The 18,154-nt window shown below is 45.3% G+C and overlaps 1 protein-coding gene across 1 annotated transcript in view; it reads right to left on the bottom strand.

Annotated features, from left to right (window-relative positions):
• The window catches only part of FER1L6 (fer-1 like family member 6), a 137,413-nt gene that overhangs the window by 20,128 nt on the left and 99,131 nt on the right, over positions 1-18,154 (bottom strand). Inside the window, exons 28-36 of the mRNA XM_084848826.1 lie at positions 17,405-17,444; positions 14,600-14,718; positions 14,117-14,248; positions 10,418-10,543; positions 9,618-9,745; positions 6,454-6,624; positions 6,048-6,208; positions 1,520-1,662; positions 578-666 (exon numbers count right to left, since the gene is read on the bottom strand). Of these exons, the coding sequence (XP_084704952.1) occupies positions 578-666; positions 1,520-1,662; positions 6,048-6,208; positions 6,454-6,624; positions 9,618-9,745; positions 10,418-10,543; positions 14,117-14,248; positions 14,600-14,718; positions 17,405-17,444 (1,109 nt within the window). The remainder of the gene's footprint in view (positions 1-577; positions 667-1,519; positions 1,663-6,047; positions 6,209-6,453; positions 6,625-9,617; positions 9,746-10,417; positions 10,544-14,116; positions 14,249-14,599; positions 14,719-17,404; positions 17,445-18,154) is intronic.

The raw sequence follows: 18,154 nt of genomic DNA on the forward strand, positions 1-18,154 counted from the left end.
CAAGTGCTTCTCTGAAATGGAATTCAGCCCTCAGGCCTGCCTTAATGGGTCTGTGCTTGGGAGAGCTGCCAAACTCAGTCACGCCTGACATGTGCTATGGGACAAATGCAACCACTCTCAAAGCATTTGAACTCTTCTGTAAGCTACTGCCTTGTCTCCACTCGATATTATAAGCCTTATCGTATAAGGCACTGCAGCTACTTCATGTACAGTTACTTTTGTTAATAAATGAATACTTGGGTTGTTTCTCCCCCAACGATTCATAGTTCATGGTTCACACACTATGCCAAACCCAGGGACAGAGCATCACTGGGTTGTTCAGCCCTTCCCATTTGCAACAGGAGCCAGTGTGCTTGTTCACTCTCTCTCAGTTCACAACAACCCAGGGCTTTTAAAAAAAAATCCCCCGAGTTGTTGCAATGCGCGAACTGGGGCACTGTTTTAAATTTATAATTGCATATGTAGGAAATGCACAAATCCCTTGTAAAAAAAAGCCTAAGGAAGATGCAGTTTATTAGCAGGAAGTTAGCAAATGTATATCCACAGGTGGAGGGGAGGAGTGTGTGGAATTAATTACCCTTTGGGTTTTCTGGGTGAAATATCAACTGGTGGTCCTGGGAGAGGCATATCCTTAGGAAATATGTCCACCCACATCTGCACACGGCCCTTTAGGAAAGGAAACAAAGAACACTCAGAATGAGACTCTAGTTTGGTTAAGAAATAACAGGTTTAATTTCAGCCTCCTTGCCCTCACTCCCACAGCCTGGGAAGGAATGTGCTTCCCCGTTCCACCAGCAGGAGCCTCTGCTGGATCAAAGTCTCTTCTATGAACAATAGGATCAAAGTCTACAGGGCTGTTCAGATATAACATGGCTTTTGGTAGCAATTTGTGGGTTAATGGCACAAGCCATGGGTTAACTTGGGGTAGTTTAACTCACATCAACCCCAAGTTCCTGGTTCGGACATCACAGGAACAACCCTAAAATGCCTCATTTAAGGGTTGTTATTGGAAACAGGAAGTGGCTCATGCATGGTGCACATCCAAGCAATGTTTGGGTTAATTAACCCATGAATTGCTGCTGAAAGCCACTGTTACGTCTGAACAGGGTCTACATCTTGAGAAGGGATGGACAAATCTGTTAACTTCAATTCTGCTCAGTTTCTTATGTTTCCTACACTAGGTTCATTCTGTCCTATTCCCACATCAGTCAATTTGTTTTTTTGTTAAGTCCACATGAAAACCTGTACATATTTTCATGTGCATTTATCTAAATTATGCATTTTTTGTATGCAGTTTTCCGAATATATGCATTTTTTGTACACACTTTTCTAAATATACACTTTTGATTTCCTCAAATATAATGCTGTTTTGTGCAATTATTATAATGCGAACCAAACAAATTACTCACACATGCCTAGTCTTGAGTTCTGCAGAAGAAAGGTGGAAAATAAATAAAAAGACACGACAAATATCTGCAAGGTTTCCTTTTTTGCCATCTATCTAGGCCAAAGCATTTACCTGTTCCATGCCAGGCTTGTCTTTATGATAGAGAGGCCGTGCCTCAATGTGTTCAGGCACCAGCTTGCAGCCAACCTCTGGGATTTCATTCCAGGAACGTAAAACCTTCAGAGCAAGGTGTTCATATGATTCTACTGGCTCCTCTGCATGAGAAAGGGCAGTACAAAAGGAACAGGTGGAGTGGAGTTGACACAAACAGAATAAGATTAGTGTGGCTGCATCAGTTGATAAAGGTGCTCATTAAAATCTGCTTCAGTCAAAAGATGCTTCTACAGTATGTAGGACTAACACTGGATGCTAGAGTTGACCTATTGAAATGAATGGGTATACTCTGTGTAGGACTAACACTGGATACTACTCAATGGCACCAAAGGCAGAACTCTCATAAAACAGATTCTTCCATGCCTGTGTAAAGGGAACAATTAGAAGTTTCATGCAGGAACGGAAACTACTCTCTTGAGGACTATGAATTGTTGTAAGTAATATACAGTGATAAAAAATTAAAACCCTGAAATGTAATTTTCTATACATTTCTACTGTTTTCTGTTAACCTAACACAAGTAAAAGGCTAAATACTGAGACACCCCACCCCCCAAGATAATAATGACTGGGCAGGCTGGATGTATACTCTAAAATAAGGGTACAGAAACTCTTTCAGCCTGAGGGCCAAATTCAATTTTGGAGAAGCTCTCAGGGGCCACATTCCAGTGGTAGGCGGGGCTGAAAGCAAAAGGGAGCAGGGCCAAATATACCAGCATAATTTACCTTAAAGCTCTTACTGACAGTAGCTAAGTCTTAGGAGAGGCATTTCGATCTTTTAGAATAGGAAGAAAACTTCACAGAAGCCAGAAAACCACAAAAAGATCAGTAGTTGGTAGGGCTGTGCATAGGGATGGTGGAGAATTCCACCACGGACTCCAATGATGCCGGATTCAATAGAATCCGGCCTCCGGAGTCCATGGCGGAAAGGATCCCTTACCTCCACCTCCCGCCGGAATCCTCTCCGGCCTAGGGATGGGGGAGAAATCCTCCATGGACCCCAGTGAAGCCGGATTCAAAAGAATCCAGCCCCCCAGAGTCCGTGGAGGATCAGAAGACTTACCTCCGCCTCCTGGAGAAATCCTCGCCAGCCAGATCCTCCCTGCCGGCCGGCTCCAGAGTGCCAGCGATACAGCCGCCATTGCCGTATCGCTGGCTGGGCAGATTGACTGCAGCCGCAAATGGTGTCCAGGACACCATTTGCGGTCGTAAAGGCCTTAGTTTAAGGTAAATTCAGCCATTTATGGCTGCATTTATCTTAAACTAAGGCCTTTACGGCACAAATGGCGTCCTGGATGCCATTTGCGGCCACAGTCAATCTGCCCAGCCAGCGATATGGCAATGGCGGCTGTATCGCTGGCACTTTGGAGCTGGCTGGCAGCTCCGCAGACTTGCTGCGGAGCGGAGCCGGCCAGCGAGGATTCTGGGGGGGAGGGATGGATCGCCTCCCCTCCCCTGCGGACCCCCACGGATGCCAGATAAGGGGGTTTCGCACATCCCTACTCCGGCCAGATCTTCCCCGTGGCTGGATCCGTATCGTTGGCGATACGGCTGCCATTGGCATGCCGTATCGCAGGCTGAGGGATCTCCGGATGCAAATGGCGTAGTGGACGCCATTTGTGGCTATAAAGCCCTTAGCTTAACTTAATTGCAGCCATTTACGGCTGCATTTACGTTAATCTAAGAGCTTTACAGCCACAAATGGCGTCCACTACGCCATTTGTGTCTGGAGATCCCTCAGCCAGTGATACGCACGCCAATGGTGGCCATATTGCCAACGATATGGAGCCGGTGGCCGGGTCCACGGAATAGCTGTGGAGTGGAGTCAGCCGAAGAGGATTCCAGGGGGAAGGATGGATCGCCTCCCCCCACGGGTGGATTCCCCCCCGGAACAGCAGGTAGGGAATCCGCTCATCCCTAGCTGTGCACAGTCCCCCCGATCCACTTTGGATGCCACTTCAGATCATCCAAACCAACCCTCATCCACCTTGGACTGATTTAGACCCCTTCCAATCCGACTCAGATCTGAATCTGAAGCAAGATTCGGATATCCGGATTGTGCGTTTTGGGCGTTTCCCCATTGACTGGCATGGGAAAATACAAATGATCATTCCTTTTTTTAGTTTTTATGATACAGGCATGAAATTTCGGGACCTCTCCACATCTCTGGAGAAGAGGCCACCTGCAAATTTCAGAAAGTTTAGCCTAGCAGTTTTTGTGCTAGGCGGAATTGAACTCATGTTTTCCACAGAAACTCTCAAAGCAAGGAGCTGTAACTTGTCCTGTTTCCACACACACACGTGACACCTTGGCCTCTCCCAGCCCCCCTCTAGGGCATTGCACCCCCGAAAGCTCAGGCAGTTTTGCCCACTGGTTTGTGTACTAGGCACTGGTGAAATTTGATTTTTTCCAAGAAAACTCCCAAAGCAAAGAGCTGTAACTTCTCCCCATCTCTGCCCCACCAACGCCACAAAGATGCCTCATATTGTGCTGAATTGCTTTGCCACACAGTGGACTGCTATTGGAATAAGAAGGAAATTAATATTAATACTATGTGTCTCGTGCTTTTTCAATACTGCCTTGAAATTTGGATGTATAGTGTTGGTGGAACTACAACCTAGCATGCACACATACACGGACACAGACACACAAGTGCTAAAGAAAAGCAGAACTACCTAAGCAAATGATGGATGTCTTTAATTTATTGTTTTATATTTCATGTTCTTTTATAGAAGGCAGGACAACTTCAAGAAATACAGGGCGATAGCACAGGCGATAGATAACAGCCAAATCAAACTCTAATTAAAAAAAAAAGTCTTTAATTTCTGCCTTGGGAGGATCAACACAGAGAAGACACAGACGGTTCACTTCAGCACGGGGGTGGGGGGACAAACACTCCACACATAGGCTGCTATAATAATGTCTTTCTTTAAGGATTTAGAAAGAACGAAAAAACTGAATGCTTGCATATGACTTAAAAGGGCGGGGGGAAACATGCCCGGAAGTCAATGTTTGTTTTTAAAATTCTAAATAAGGGTGGGTTTGTAAAAATCTAACAGAGACACAGTTGACTGAGAAAAGCGACAAGAAAATAGAATGGAAAAAAACAGAAGTAAGGCTCAACGTTACACAACAAACGCAGCCTTTTGCAGAGTCCAAAATCGAGATAAACAAACAAACACAGGAATGGTGGGGGAGGGGGAGCGTGGCAGCAATTTGCAAGGAAAAGCTATGTTCGTTTGAAAAAATATGGAAAGGAGAGATAGAATCTAATCAAATACAAATAACAATCAAGTTGGAGGTTCAAAGATACAGGAGAAAGCGGCTGGAAGAGGTGCTGCAAAAGACACTGTCCCAGTGGGGACGGACGACCAAGGAGTGAGAGAAGGGAACGCTTCCAGTACAACCAAGCTGTTTCCTTTTAATTTAAATTCTGAGGAAAGCCTAATGGCGATCAAAATTGAATAAATTGAAGGAACAACTCCTAGGAATGCACGCGCACACACATGCAAAAACAATAATCTACCCACACCAACCTTCTCTCCCAAAGACCCAGCTAGTGCAATGACTGAATGCAGCCTTTCACCGAAGTATATACCCCCTTCCTCCAACGCTCTCTCTGACGGGAGACTGCTAGCGTCAGTTCTGGCTGAGGGTTCCTCTTCGCCAAGGCACACTCCCTCCTCCTCCTGCGCTCGCCTTCCTGCCTCCCCGCGTCTGCTTGCCTTCCCCCTCCCTCCCTCCTCCTCCTCGTGCCCCTCCATGGGAGTGCTGAGAAGTTGATACATTTTGGAGACAGCCTGTCTGTTCTGCTGAGGCATTCAGCAGAGCTCCGAATATACGAGGCAGAGGAGGCGCTTTGTGGAGGGGGGTGCTTCGCCCCGGGGCACCTCAGTACTGCTCTGAACCGCCTCGTATCTTGAGGCTTTTGCTCCAAAACAGCTCGCTTCGCCTCATTATTCGGACTTTGTAACGAGGCGGTGCACAGCCCTAGTAGTTGGAGAAAAGGGGGTGGGGCCAGAGGAAGGGGCATGGCCTTCTGGGGCATCCCAGTGAGCTTGACTGGGACCCCTGGAAGGACAGATTTGGCACGCAGGCCTGAAGTTCCACATTCCTGATCTAAAATAACTGAACAGGCTGGGCCTGCCCAGGGCCAGCCTAAAGTTGATCCCTGCTCTAGGTGATTGCAGATGCATGGCTTCCTTTCAGAAAATAAATAAATATTTATTTTATTTATTTATTTATTTCATTTCTATACCGCGCAATAGCCGAAGCTCTCTGGGCGGTTCCGAAGCTCTCTGGGCGGTAAATAATAAATAAATAATAAACAAATAAATAAACAAACAAACAAACCAATGGCGCTGCATACTCATTATTAATGCAATGCCATCAGTGTGCTTGACAGAATGACAAAAAGGTTGGGAGTGTAGAGACATACAGTACTCTTGGTGCCCTAAGTATCAGTGACAAATAAATAGCACACAGTTACCATTCTCATCCTCCTGGAAAACTGTCTGGCCGGTAAAGACCTTGCTCCCTATTTGTATCTTTCCAGGTTGCATGTAGGGCCCACTCAGTCGGTTATCTTTGCATAGCTTGCTCAGGATCTCAGTTGGCTTGGTGGTATCTCGCCAGGCATTATATCCTTCACTGCAAATTAGAGAAGATGGTTTTGGATGGATGGATGTTTGTGGTTGATAAAGTCCAACATTCCTTACAGACTGGAGCTACTCAAAATGTCTACTACTGTATAAAAATTCAATTTCATAGAGACCTACAAAACTACTGTAGACAGACTTATGAGGAACATCTTCCTCCTACTACAAGTCTCTGAATCTACACATGCTGTTCATTCATCAGTTACTTATAGAAGGTATGCCCAGAGAGCAACTCACATTTCATATTGACTCTGTAACCCACAGGTAGCTCGATGCCTGCTGTAGAAACGGTTTTCCAAATCAATTTTACTTTCTCCAATGAGGTCATCTGAACCAATCAAGTCATGGTCATAGATCAGGACCGAAAGCAGAGATTCCTTGGGGAAAGTTGCTTGAATTTCAAATGACCTAAGACCAGAATATGGATAAAGGGATGTCAGTTGACTCAGTATTAGGCTGCAACCCCAACCATACTTACTTGCAAATAAGTCTCATAGAAATCAGTGGGGCTTTCTGCCTAATGAAGATGCTTAGGATTGGGGTGTTAGAGAAATTAGCATGTGTCCAGCATAGATTTCAGTGTTCAACCAAAAAGGTGATCATAAAACTCCAGAGATGGTTGAGCACTCCAAAGTCCTCCTTGGAATGGGCCAGGATTTTTCTGAGTTTCCCAGAAAAAAACATGGTGAACCAATCACACCTCTCCAGGCCATTGCCTCCAAAAACAGTATTCCCTCGAACATGTTCCCCACCCCTTCCTTTAACTTAGTGGTGTGAGGTAGAGAGAGAAGGGAGGGTTTTTTCCTCCCTCCTTTTGGTTGTGCCTATTGTGCTGGCGAATAGTGTAATGGGATGTGGGGAATGATGGGAAATGTAGTTCTCCCAAGGGGTCCTGCATGGAAGGGGGCACTGTGTTTGATGGGTGGGTAGCTGTGCCTGCTGCGGGTGGGGATAGTGCTGACAAATTTGATCCAAGCTAGGGAAGAATTCCAGAATTCATTTTGAGATGGGCTTTATAAGCCCCTGAGGCTCTCCTCTGAGCCTTGCTTGGGAGAACCTTGCTAGTATTGCTACAAAACCATTATTAAAACAGCAACCAACAAGAATCAAATTCAAGAGATGTTATACAGCTCTTCCAGGGAAGGCATAAGACAGAGGCAAAATGGTTAATTCCTGCAGATCTCTTTCCAGGTGCCCACCACATGTGCTTCAACATCTCTCCTCTCAACTTCTGTGGAGGCACAGCAAATTTAGCAGCACCTTGATTAGACAAGACATAAATTATCTTTATGTCGTTAGGATGGGGCATAGCAGGTTAACAGTAAACACATCCTTAGGTTCAGCATATATAGCACAATGTAATACATAGTGGCATAGTTTTACAGAGGTTGGGGCTTGACAAAAACATGGATGTAGCTCTGCTGGAACACTATGATGATGTTCCTCTAGTCAGGAGTGTTGAACCTCAGACCTACAGGACAAATCCAGCCTGAATGAGGTCCCAGTCTGGCCCTCTGAGGTTCCCAGATGGCCACTCCCTTCCCCTTTTCCACACTGCTGATTGGTGGTTTCCCAGCTTTTCCCCATTCCAAAAGGCTGACTCACCTCTCCTAAAGGTTGAGTTTCTGGCAGTAAGAGCTTTAAGATAAAATACGCTGGTATTTTGGTCCCACCCATTTTGCCTTTGGCCCGGCCCCCTTTTGCCTTTAGCCCCACACACTACTGGAATGCAGCTCATAAGAACATAAGAAGAGCCCTGCTGGATTAGACCAAGGGTCCATTAAGTCCAGCATTCTGTTCACACAGTAGTCAACCAGCTGTCAACCAGGAACCCACAAGCAGGGCATGAGTGCAACAGCACCCTCCCACCCATGTTCCCCAGCAACTGGTGTACACAGGCTCACTGCCTCTGGTACTGGAGGTAGCACGTAGCCATCAAGACTAGTAGCCATTGATAGCCTTTTCCTCCAGGAATTTGTCCAGCCGCCTTTTAAAGCTGTCCAACTTGGTGGCCATTACTACATCCTGTGGTAGCAAATTCCATAGTTTAACTAAGCGCTGTGTGGAGCAGGACTTCCTTTTATCTGTCCTGAATCTCCCACCAATCAGCTTCATGGGATGACCCCACTGGGTTCTAGTATTATGAGAGGGAGAAGAATGTCTCCCTGTCCACATTCTCCACACCGTGCACAATTTCGTATACCTCTATCATGTCTCCCCTTGCCCTCCTTTTTCCCAAGCTAAACAACCCAGCTGTTATAACCTTCCTTCGTAGAAATGGAATTTGGCCCTCAGGCTGAAAGAAGTTCAATACCCTGCTCTAGGTACTGGGGAGTACTGTTTGGAATCTTAAGGCCAGTCAGGACCAGGGCCAGGTTTGTTCCCTTTCAGTCATATAATACTCATCTGTCAGCCTTCACGGATCTTCCAAAAAGTGTTTACTTATGTAAACAAATGTTGCCAGGAATTACCCTTGACAGTTAAGGTTGTTCAGGATGGTTTCTGGAGGAAGCATGTTCTGCTTGGGGGGTTTTTAATACTGGAGTCCCTGAACTAATCTTTCCACCTTTGAAGGGGATTGTGAAGTATGGCATGAATTAATGTTTTCCAGTTGGTAGAATTTAACTTGGCAATCTGGCTCCAACACTTGTTCCCTTTTGTAGCTGAAAACATGACAGAACTATGATTCCTGTCTGTCTGATCCGGACATCACTTCCAAATTTCACCTCTTAATTTTTCTCTAAGTAATTTTTCTCTTCATCCACTGCAGCAACTTCTAACTTACAATATATCTATTTTATGCATCAAGAAAGATATGCATGGAATACTATGGGAACATATTAACATTACACAACAGGCCAACAATTTCAGGCATTAGCCGTTACCATTTGGGCTGAATACAAGAATATATAGAAAATATATATATTCCTGCTCATCTACAAATAACCCAGCATTCCCTAATCCCTAAACTGAACTAAGAATTGTATCTCGTTTGGACTAAAACATGAGACAATTCTAATGTTTGTAAAACTGATGTATATCTGATGTTGTATACCTGTTGTATGAGTAAAACACTGGTCCAAATATTTTAGTTATAGAATAGTCACAGTAGGCTTAACTTATATCCTCACTAATGTAAACAGATACAGTCACCTGTGTTATTTCAAGAGAAGAGATGAAGCAACCAAAACTAATTTTGGGAGATGCTGGACGAGCATGAAAACTGAATAACTTACCATTAGACAATGTGACACATGGTCAAAAATTTAATCAATGTTACCAAGCATTTAAACAGACATGCATTAGTCTTTAACAAAAGCCCTTTGTCCCAAATAATTTGGAAAAATGTATGTACCCAATTCATTATGTTTGGAACATCACACTAATCTAAAGGAACTGACCTTCCAAAAATTGGGTTTAGCTGCTTGGGAATGTAATTATCTCGATCTTTAATTTCTGTTTTTCCAAGTCTGAGCACAATATAAGGGTCAGATTTGCCATCTGGGTCGGCTGGACTAAGATTAAATGCCTGCATAAAGAAGAAATTAGTTAAGAAATGCAAAATGATGCCAATAGAGATGCTTTTCCAAGGCAATAGTAATACTGAGGATGGCTTTGGATACAAGGAAGATACGAGGGAGAACAGGAAGCACGTGTATTATGTGCTTCCTCATCCCTCCTTCTGTTTGATCCAAAACAGAGTTGTACTCAAGATAGCTTGGACATCCTTCCACTAGGTAAGATCCAAAAGCTCTAGTTCAGTATATGTGGAGAATCAGTGGGAAAGGATGCGCAAGTCACTCACCTGTTCCCCTTGCATTTTCATTACATCTAAAGCCACTCTGTTCAAAGGTTACAAAGAGGAGGAGAAGGAAAGAACCATGGAAAATGTGTCCTTCTTTACTTCCTTATTTCTGCCATAGCATCAAAATGGAACTTGGGACCTCAGCTGTGCTGAGATCCATGAACTTCAGAAACCTGATTTGGGGTTCATGGATTTCACTGTAGTTAAGATCCGCAAGTCCCTCATTAAACATTACAAAAGGCAGTCGTAGTGGAAGTGCAGGTCGTCCTCTCTTCTGCTCTATTTACTTCTTTGTAAGCTCTGAGCTGATCCTTAAATAAGGAACAGAGAATCCTCATTATTTTGAAAAAGGAACCTTGACATTGGTTTAAAGCTACAATAGGGGTTATTACTTACTGCCACAACATATATTCTGATTAGAACTTTCACTGAGTGATTGGGGGGTAGGCCCTGTAGAATCCTAGGCTGGCCTCCATCTCCTGAGTAGCATTCTTCTGGACTTTTGTATATGCAGAAACAGCCCTGTCAATACACAGAACACATATAGTTAGTAGTAGCAAACCCCAAACCAGAAAATGCAGACAACATATCAGGCATGCAGTCAGCATTCTGCAAATGCATCCAACCTTTATCACAAAAAAGGGAATTATATACTATTCTACTAGTCCTCTATTTCAGGATGGTGTCATTTAGTATTTCTAGGCCATTCCTGGCAAGATATTCAGGTTTCCAAGAATGAAAGGTCTTGTGTTAAATGGATAAATGCAAAAGCTGTGGGTGGTCAGCTATATGGTACACCACTCTTCAAACCAGTTAATGCAGAGTTCTCCTACGTACTTCAGTGAGACAGGAAAAGGAAAGGAAAGGTTCCTCCTGTGCAAGCACCGGGTCATTACTGACCCCTAGAGGGATGCCTGCTTACGCTGGCATTTTCATGGCAAACTATAGCGGGGTGGTTTGCCATTGCCTTCCCCATTTGTGACTGCCTTTCCCCCAGCATGCTGGGTACTCGTTTTACTGACCTCAGAAGGATGGAGGGCTGAGCCGACCTGAGTCGGCTACCCGAGACCCGGCTTCCGCTGGGATCGAACTCAGGTCATGGGGAGAGTTTTGGTTGCAATACTGCCACCTACCACTCTGCGCCACATGAGGCTCTTTCAGTGAGACAACTCCAGATTAAATCTCTGAGCCTGTATAGATCCATCCACTAACCTATAGACCAGTTTGAGGCACAAGTTGTGGTAGTAGTTTACTATACATAGTAAATGCGGAACATACTGGTTATACTTGTATGGATTTTAACTCCTTTTTAAAGTGGTTTTGTCAATCTATTCTACATCACCAATGAGGCTGAAAGGATGCACATGCAATATATGTGTGTTGGCATAAGGCAGGGTGGTGGGGAGAGGGGAGGAAGGGTCTTGAACCAGGGCCTCCAGCAGCCAGCTTCCACCACTTCACCTTCTGTGCCACCAACTCTCTGATCCTTCAACAGACCAAGCAGATTAGACTCTGTGGACCAAGGGCACCCTCTAGGCCGCAGTTCTAGCCTTAACACAGTCAGCTGCCACCCACAGGTGAACAGAGACACAGCAGACCATATCAAACCCTCACATCCTGAGCAAGTCATCTCACAGAGGAGCCATACTGCCCTGCCTGGAATCTTTGTCCTCTGCCTCTGGCCCTTTCAGTCCTCAGCTGCCTCCTTCAGGACTTTACTACCATCCTGTCTTCAAGCATGTCAAATGCCTCTGGCCCCAGGGATCCTTGTTTGCTTGTGACAGAACTAGGGATGTCTGTCGCTGGGAAATCCTTTTTGGCTCAACAGAGTTCCACGGTGTATACGACTTGCTTTCTGTCTTTCTGAGCTGCGGGCTGTTCCCCGAACTCTGGGAACTTTTTTGCACGGGGGGTGTGTGTGGTGGTGCTGCAATTTGCACAAACTTTAGCAGAATTTGCGCAAATTATGCAAACTTGGCCAAAATGAGTGCAAATTGCTCAGAAATTTGTGCAAATTACAGAACCTCTCCCTCCACAAACGTGCAAAATTCCTGGAAAATCCACAAACTGGCCTGACTTGCTACAGATCAAGTCGGGTGCTGCAGCAGGAACTGAAACAAAGTCCAGGGGGCTGAGCCTAGGAAAACCCATTGAACTCCACCCCCGAAATGGATTTCTCTGACATCCCTAGAGAGAACTGGGGACAGGGAAAGCTGCAGGCTGCCCTGGGGCTTGGTTAAGGCCTGATGGACAAGGCATTGCATGACCTCCTCTTTCCCCACTACTGCCTGCTCCCCCAACTTATACAGCTGCCCTTAGTTTTGCCTCGGGTCACCCCTTGATTCTGCCTATGATGATCCCCCCTCTGCCCCACCAGGCTGGTGCCAGGACCCCTACCTGGAGCAGCAGCCTGGGCTTTGACTGCACCTCAGGCAAGGCAGATGGGCAGGCCAGAACAAACAGACCAGAACAGATGCTGGGGAAACGCCCTGGGCCCCAGCATCTTGACCAGATCTGAGACACAGCCGGAGCCCTTTGGATTAATAGGCCTTGACCCAGGGAGTTCTGAAGTGGGACCTCCAGAGTCCATATGCTCAGTCCTTGCACATCCTGAGGAACTGCCCCTCTCTGTGCCAGGGACCCATGCCCCCGTGTCGGCCTGTCAGCAACACCAGCAAAGTGCCTGGAAGGAATCCACAGAGAAGAGGTGGAAGAGTGGGAGGCTCCAGGCTGGAGGTCTGCTCCTTTAAGGCTTTCTGCTTCTCAAGAAAGGGGCAGAGCCTGAGAGGGGAACTAGGCCTCAAGGCGTAAAGGCTTCAGTCAAGTCCCGGACAAGTTGCTCACTCTGAGTTATCCTTGGTGCTGCTGGAGCTCCTGGCCTGCCTTGCCCCATTGTGCCCTGTGGGCTCTGTGTCAAGGACAGGACAGGGGCTGTTGCCCCAGTACCTCTTTTTGATTCATGTCTTGCTTGCTGGTACAATGCCCAAACTGATTGCAGTGCCACCACTTAGCTCTTCCACTTCTTTGTTAGGGCCATTGGATCAAGGTGTAAGGATCTAAGGTCAGTATCCAAAGTTGTCCTTGCACTAGTGGGAATGACCGCTAGTACAATGGGAAGCTAGCGCTTCCTAGAGCGACTGGAAGCTAGCTGAACTGAACGTAGCATTTCTGGAATGGAACAAGTACCTGAGCTCTCAGAATGGCGCTCCGCTGACCTGTCCCATTCCGGAAGTGGTAGTTTGGATAGTTTCCGGGGTGCTCTAGGAAGTACTGGCTTCCTGTTGTGCTACTAGTCATTCCCACAGCACAACCTCATGAGTGCTAGCAGACCACCAGCTTTGGGTACTGCCCTAGGTTGGTAACATTCAAGTTAAATGACTTGAAAACCACAGCCTCAGGGCACGATATATTTTTTTTTGTTATGAATTTGGTAATAACTCTGTCTTGAGTTAACTGAATTTGTGATAGAGGTATAAAGGCTTGTTTTCTCTTTGTGCTTAGGAGCTGAATGCCTGCAGTCCCGATCACAGTTCCCTGCAAAACTTGTGAGCAGATTTCTTAATTTACCACAACCTTCTGCAACCTGGTGCCCTCCAGATGTTTTGGACTGCGACTCCCAGGATCCCTGGCTATTAGACATGTTGGCTGGGAATGATGGGTGTTGTAGTCCAACATATCTTGAGGACACCCGGTTGGGGAAGGCTGACCTACCACATATACATATTTATTATTTTACTTACTTATTTATTACATTTCTATACTGCCCAATAGCCAAAGCTCTCTGGGTGGTTCACAAAAAATAAAACCCTAAAATACAACTTGATAAAATATAATATAATTTAAAAAGAATTAAACCAGGAAAAGACCTAAAAACACAACAAAACACATTTAAAAACAAAACTGAACATTAAAAGGCCTGGGAAAATGTAAAGGTCCTCACCTGGCATCAAAAAGAATACCATGTAGGTGGTGAGCAAGGCACATCTGTGCGCCCTCCCACGCATGCATGCAAACTTTAGAAGATTACTAACATGAATTTCTGTAAAACACAGATATCTATATATCATACAGTAGTTAATTCACTCTTAATGATACCTTAAATTTTCCTACTATCCTCTCCTCATGGTCGCTGTGATCTTCATCAGTCGATTTTCCTCGGAAGAGTTCAAATGTTTTCACCCAGTCTTCAAAGTTGTTAAATTCACTCTCCAGGTCTCCGTCATAAATCTTTGGAAAAGATTGAACAACGTTCAGCATTTCACAGTAAGAAAAGGCCTAGTTTGCTCCAGTGGAAACACTGGCAGAACAGTGCTTCAGTTCATTAAGTAAAATAATTGGGAGCAGGCAACTAAGAAAGAATTTTGTCCGAACTCCACTAACATTTGTGTCCATCGGTCGTGTATTGAAAACCCTGTAATACACAAAACAGCTGCCAAGTGGAATCTGCTTGCACGGCTATTCCCATGGTGGCTGCTATACACACCAGCTGTATCGGCTCTGCTGATTCTCCAAGTCAAATTTCCAAATTAGCAGTACAATCTGAATTACAAAATCTGAAAGGTTCATAATAAACTCTACCTCCATGGTTGCTAGATTTGGAGGTGCCTCTGTCACTTTCTTCTTAAGCAGTTTATCTTTCTTCTTTCTGTCTGGTTCATCCTCAATGTTGAATGTTACGTGGCCAGTCATCTCCTTTGCTATAAAGAGGAATGGACAGTTTTGCATACAATGGCTGCATCAAAGGATGAATCTCAAGGCTGACATCACTCTGGAATTTAAAGCGGATCTAAAGATTGCTGCCCAGACGCTTACATAGTTGGAAATGTAATAGCAGCAATATTATGATGGTAGGCTCTCCTGAGCAAAAATAAGGCAGTGGGATGGTCACGGCATCATGCAGATCCAGCATGGGGCCTTCAAGCCCATGGGCAGAATGTGGCTGTGCAAGTTCTCCATCTAGCCTGCCAAGCTTCTTCCCCATGCACCCCCTCCCCTGCCTCACACCTTTCCCCTGCCCCAATACTGAGAAAGAGGAAAGGGCCTATCTCTGATTTGCAGCATGAGATCGATGTCTCATTCCCGTCCTGTGTCAGATCAATGAGCCCCTTTCTCTCTCTCAGTGCTGGGTCTGGGAAAAGGGTGCATGTCCCATCTGCTGCAGATGGGAGATAAGCCCTTTCTCCTGTTCAGTGCTGAGAAAGGGAGCCCCTCTCAGCATTGGGTAAAGAAAATGTCCCCACAGCTAACCTGCACTGATGAACGGGGTGTGTGTGTGTGAGCATGTATGCATTGTCCAGCTATTGTGAAGTTTGCTGGAGCCAAATCAGAAGCAGTGTTAGAGCAGGACAAGTAACATTCTGAACAGGGAGTTCCTGGCCCAGGACCTTCTCTAGAACAGAGAGTGTGTGTGTGTGCAGTTGTAGTTCGAAAGGCAGAGAGAGTTGTGCTTCCCTATGTGATGTGCTCTCTCAGAAACCACCAGCCCCAGAGTTCCTTGTGAATAGGCCTAAGGAAGGGACAGCTAGACAACCCACCATAATAATCAGGTTACAGAGAGGTAGAAGTGTTGGTCTGTTGCAGCAAAAGCAATAAAGGGCCTTGCAGAACCTTAAAAACTAACACATTTATTATGGCATAAGTGTTTGTGAACAAAAGTCCAGTTTAGATCAAGTGTTATCCAAAGTTGCAGGTGCATCGTTTGACTGATGGATGGCAAAAAGCAAAGTTACAGAAGGAACAGAAAAGTGGCTTTATGCAGCTTGGCTGGCCCATAAAGCCATTTCACTCAGGTGAAGATGCAAATTGCCCACATAATTAGATTTTGGCAAGCTCTCAGCTATACCAGTGATTTAATGATTAAAATTCAATTCACCTACAGCTTTCAAGGAGGACAGTAAATTAGATCATATATATGAATTAACCTGCTCTTCCCCAGTCATCCAGCTGTCTCAGTATATGTACTCTACAACCTTATAATACCAGACACACAAGCGTAGTGCCAAAGTAGACGTGACATCAATTGCCTGAAGGGAATTAACAAGCCTGCTTTTGTTATGTGAATAGCAGCCACAGGGGGGGAGCCTGAGCAATTTCAGAACCACAGGAGGTGGGAGGAAGAATTTAAACCTAAACACACACACACACACACGCACACACTGTGGTCCTGATAAAAACACTCCTCAGCTACCATTTGCATCAGGAGGGAGCTTAGGAGGGATTTGCAGCGGAAAGGATGGGTTCAATTTTCATCAGAAGGGTGAAAACATGAGGGGGATTCAGCTGTCCAAAGAATGTGCGAGGGGCTGCAAGGCCTAGTGCCTTGTCATTGTGCCTGATGGCCATGCCCCGCCCCCAGCACCGTCTGCATGATTGGTGCATGTAAGAAAGGGTCCTACAAGAGCATGGAACTCCTCCATGCAAGAGGGGATTATGACTGTCCCAGGATCCCACCCCTATGTGGAGGAGGTCCATGCATGTATGTTGGGATGGCCAAAGAAGGCATTGGCAGCAAGGGGGAGGGAGCATGGTTACCAGGTGCTCCTCCACTCCAATGCACATCTTAATATGCGGGACTTATCCTAGAGATGGGGAGCCCAACGTGGTAAGTGTAAGTCCTACTCTCCAGACCAAGTGCTTCTGTGGCAGTGGCACTCGCTGCCAATTCTTCCCCTTAATGGTGCCTTCTGCAGACAAATGGCTCGTTGGATAATTGCAAAGAGCTTGGCTGATAACATCAGAGGCAGGGGCAGGGCCAGGGACAAACAAGGAAGAGCTTGTGCCAATGGAATGAAGGACATGTCCCATGAATGTGACATTTCTACAGTGGGCGAGGTGGTAGTTATACCACTGTGCCCATGTAAATATGACACTTGAGATGTTTGCCTGGACTGCATTTTGAATCTCCCCCCCCCCACCCCCGAGACAGATCCTATTTGTAAAGTACACATAACGGATCCTGAGTAGTGGTGAGCAGAACTCTGCTCATGGATGCTCCTGCTGGCGGAAGGTGGGTTAGGAAATTTTCTTCTATTGTCCTTCTTCCCTTGTACCCACTGAACATCTGCTCTGGAAGATTGGTGGACCCTCCAAAACAGTGTGTGTGTGTGTGTGTGTGTGGGGGGGTGATGGTGGCATAGAGGGCTCCAAGGGGAGAATCTGCTAAAATTGGGTTCCCCCATTCCGCCCATGGGAGCCTCCAGTGGATCAAAAATCCTTTGACAAACAGAAGGAGCCCTTCTGTTTACAGAAAGAACACTTAGGATGCAGGCTATCCACAATAAAGTAGGATAAAAGCAATCTTTGCCTGAACAGTTCCTTCAGTTAACAGGCTTTCATCATTAACCATGAAAAACAATGTTAATAAAAATGCAAATATTTACTCACTATTTCCTGGCTTTCCATCACTGAAATCAAACACTTTTGCCTTTCAAAATGAAATAAAAAGAACAGGTAGACACTTAAAACATCAATGGAACGTTCCACTAAAACCACTTTAGTGACAACCCAGCTTTAATACATCTGTATTTGTTTACTAAAGAAGGAGTAAGTTTGCTTCACTCCTTTGGAGAGAGTTATTTTTCCAAATGTTTGAGATCTCTGAAAGGGAGCTATTCCCAATTTATGGGAAACCATTCCCCTTCACCCCTTGGAGATCAATAATTAGTGGTATTGAAACAGGAATGTATGAGAATTTCATTCCTGTTAGCAAATCATCTGAACATGTCCCATTCGCAATCCCAAATGTGAGCAGGAATACATTTCTCAGGAAATTCTCACAATGTCATGAACTTGTGTTCGAATTCAAAGGTGTGCACATGCACAAATGCACATTTCCAAAAATTTCCCTCCCAAATCTGCATTTTCACGCTTTAGGCTATGGAAACACAAACTAGGTGAAACAAGCTTCGCAGAAGAATGCAGAGAACCCCAGCAAGCTCAAACATTGCCTGTTCGCCCACCCCTTTACGAAACACCCTCAATGCAAATACAAACAAACAAAAAGAATCCTGCAGAATGTTATGGTTACTAACAGATTTACTGTAGCATAAGTGTTCATGGAGTAAAGCCCATTTCATCAGTCGCACAAAGTGTTATCCTCAGTTGGAGATACATGTGAATGCACACATATGCACA

Source organism: Heloderma suspectum, chromosome 4 (genome assembly GCF_057233095.1).
Source record: "Heloderma suspectum isolate Gila_16-S chromosome 4, 16-S_ref, whole genome shotgun sequence".
NCBI lineage: Eukaryota > Metazoa > Chordata > Lepidosauria > Squamata > Helodermatidae > Heloderma > Heloderma suspectum.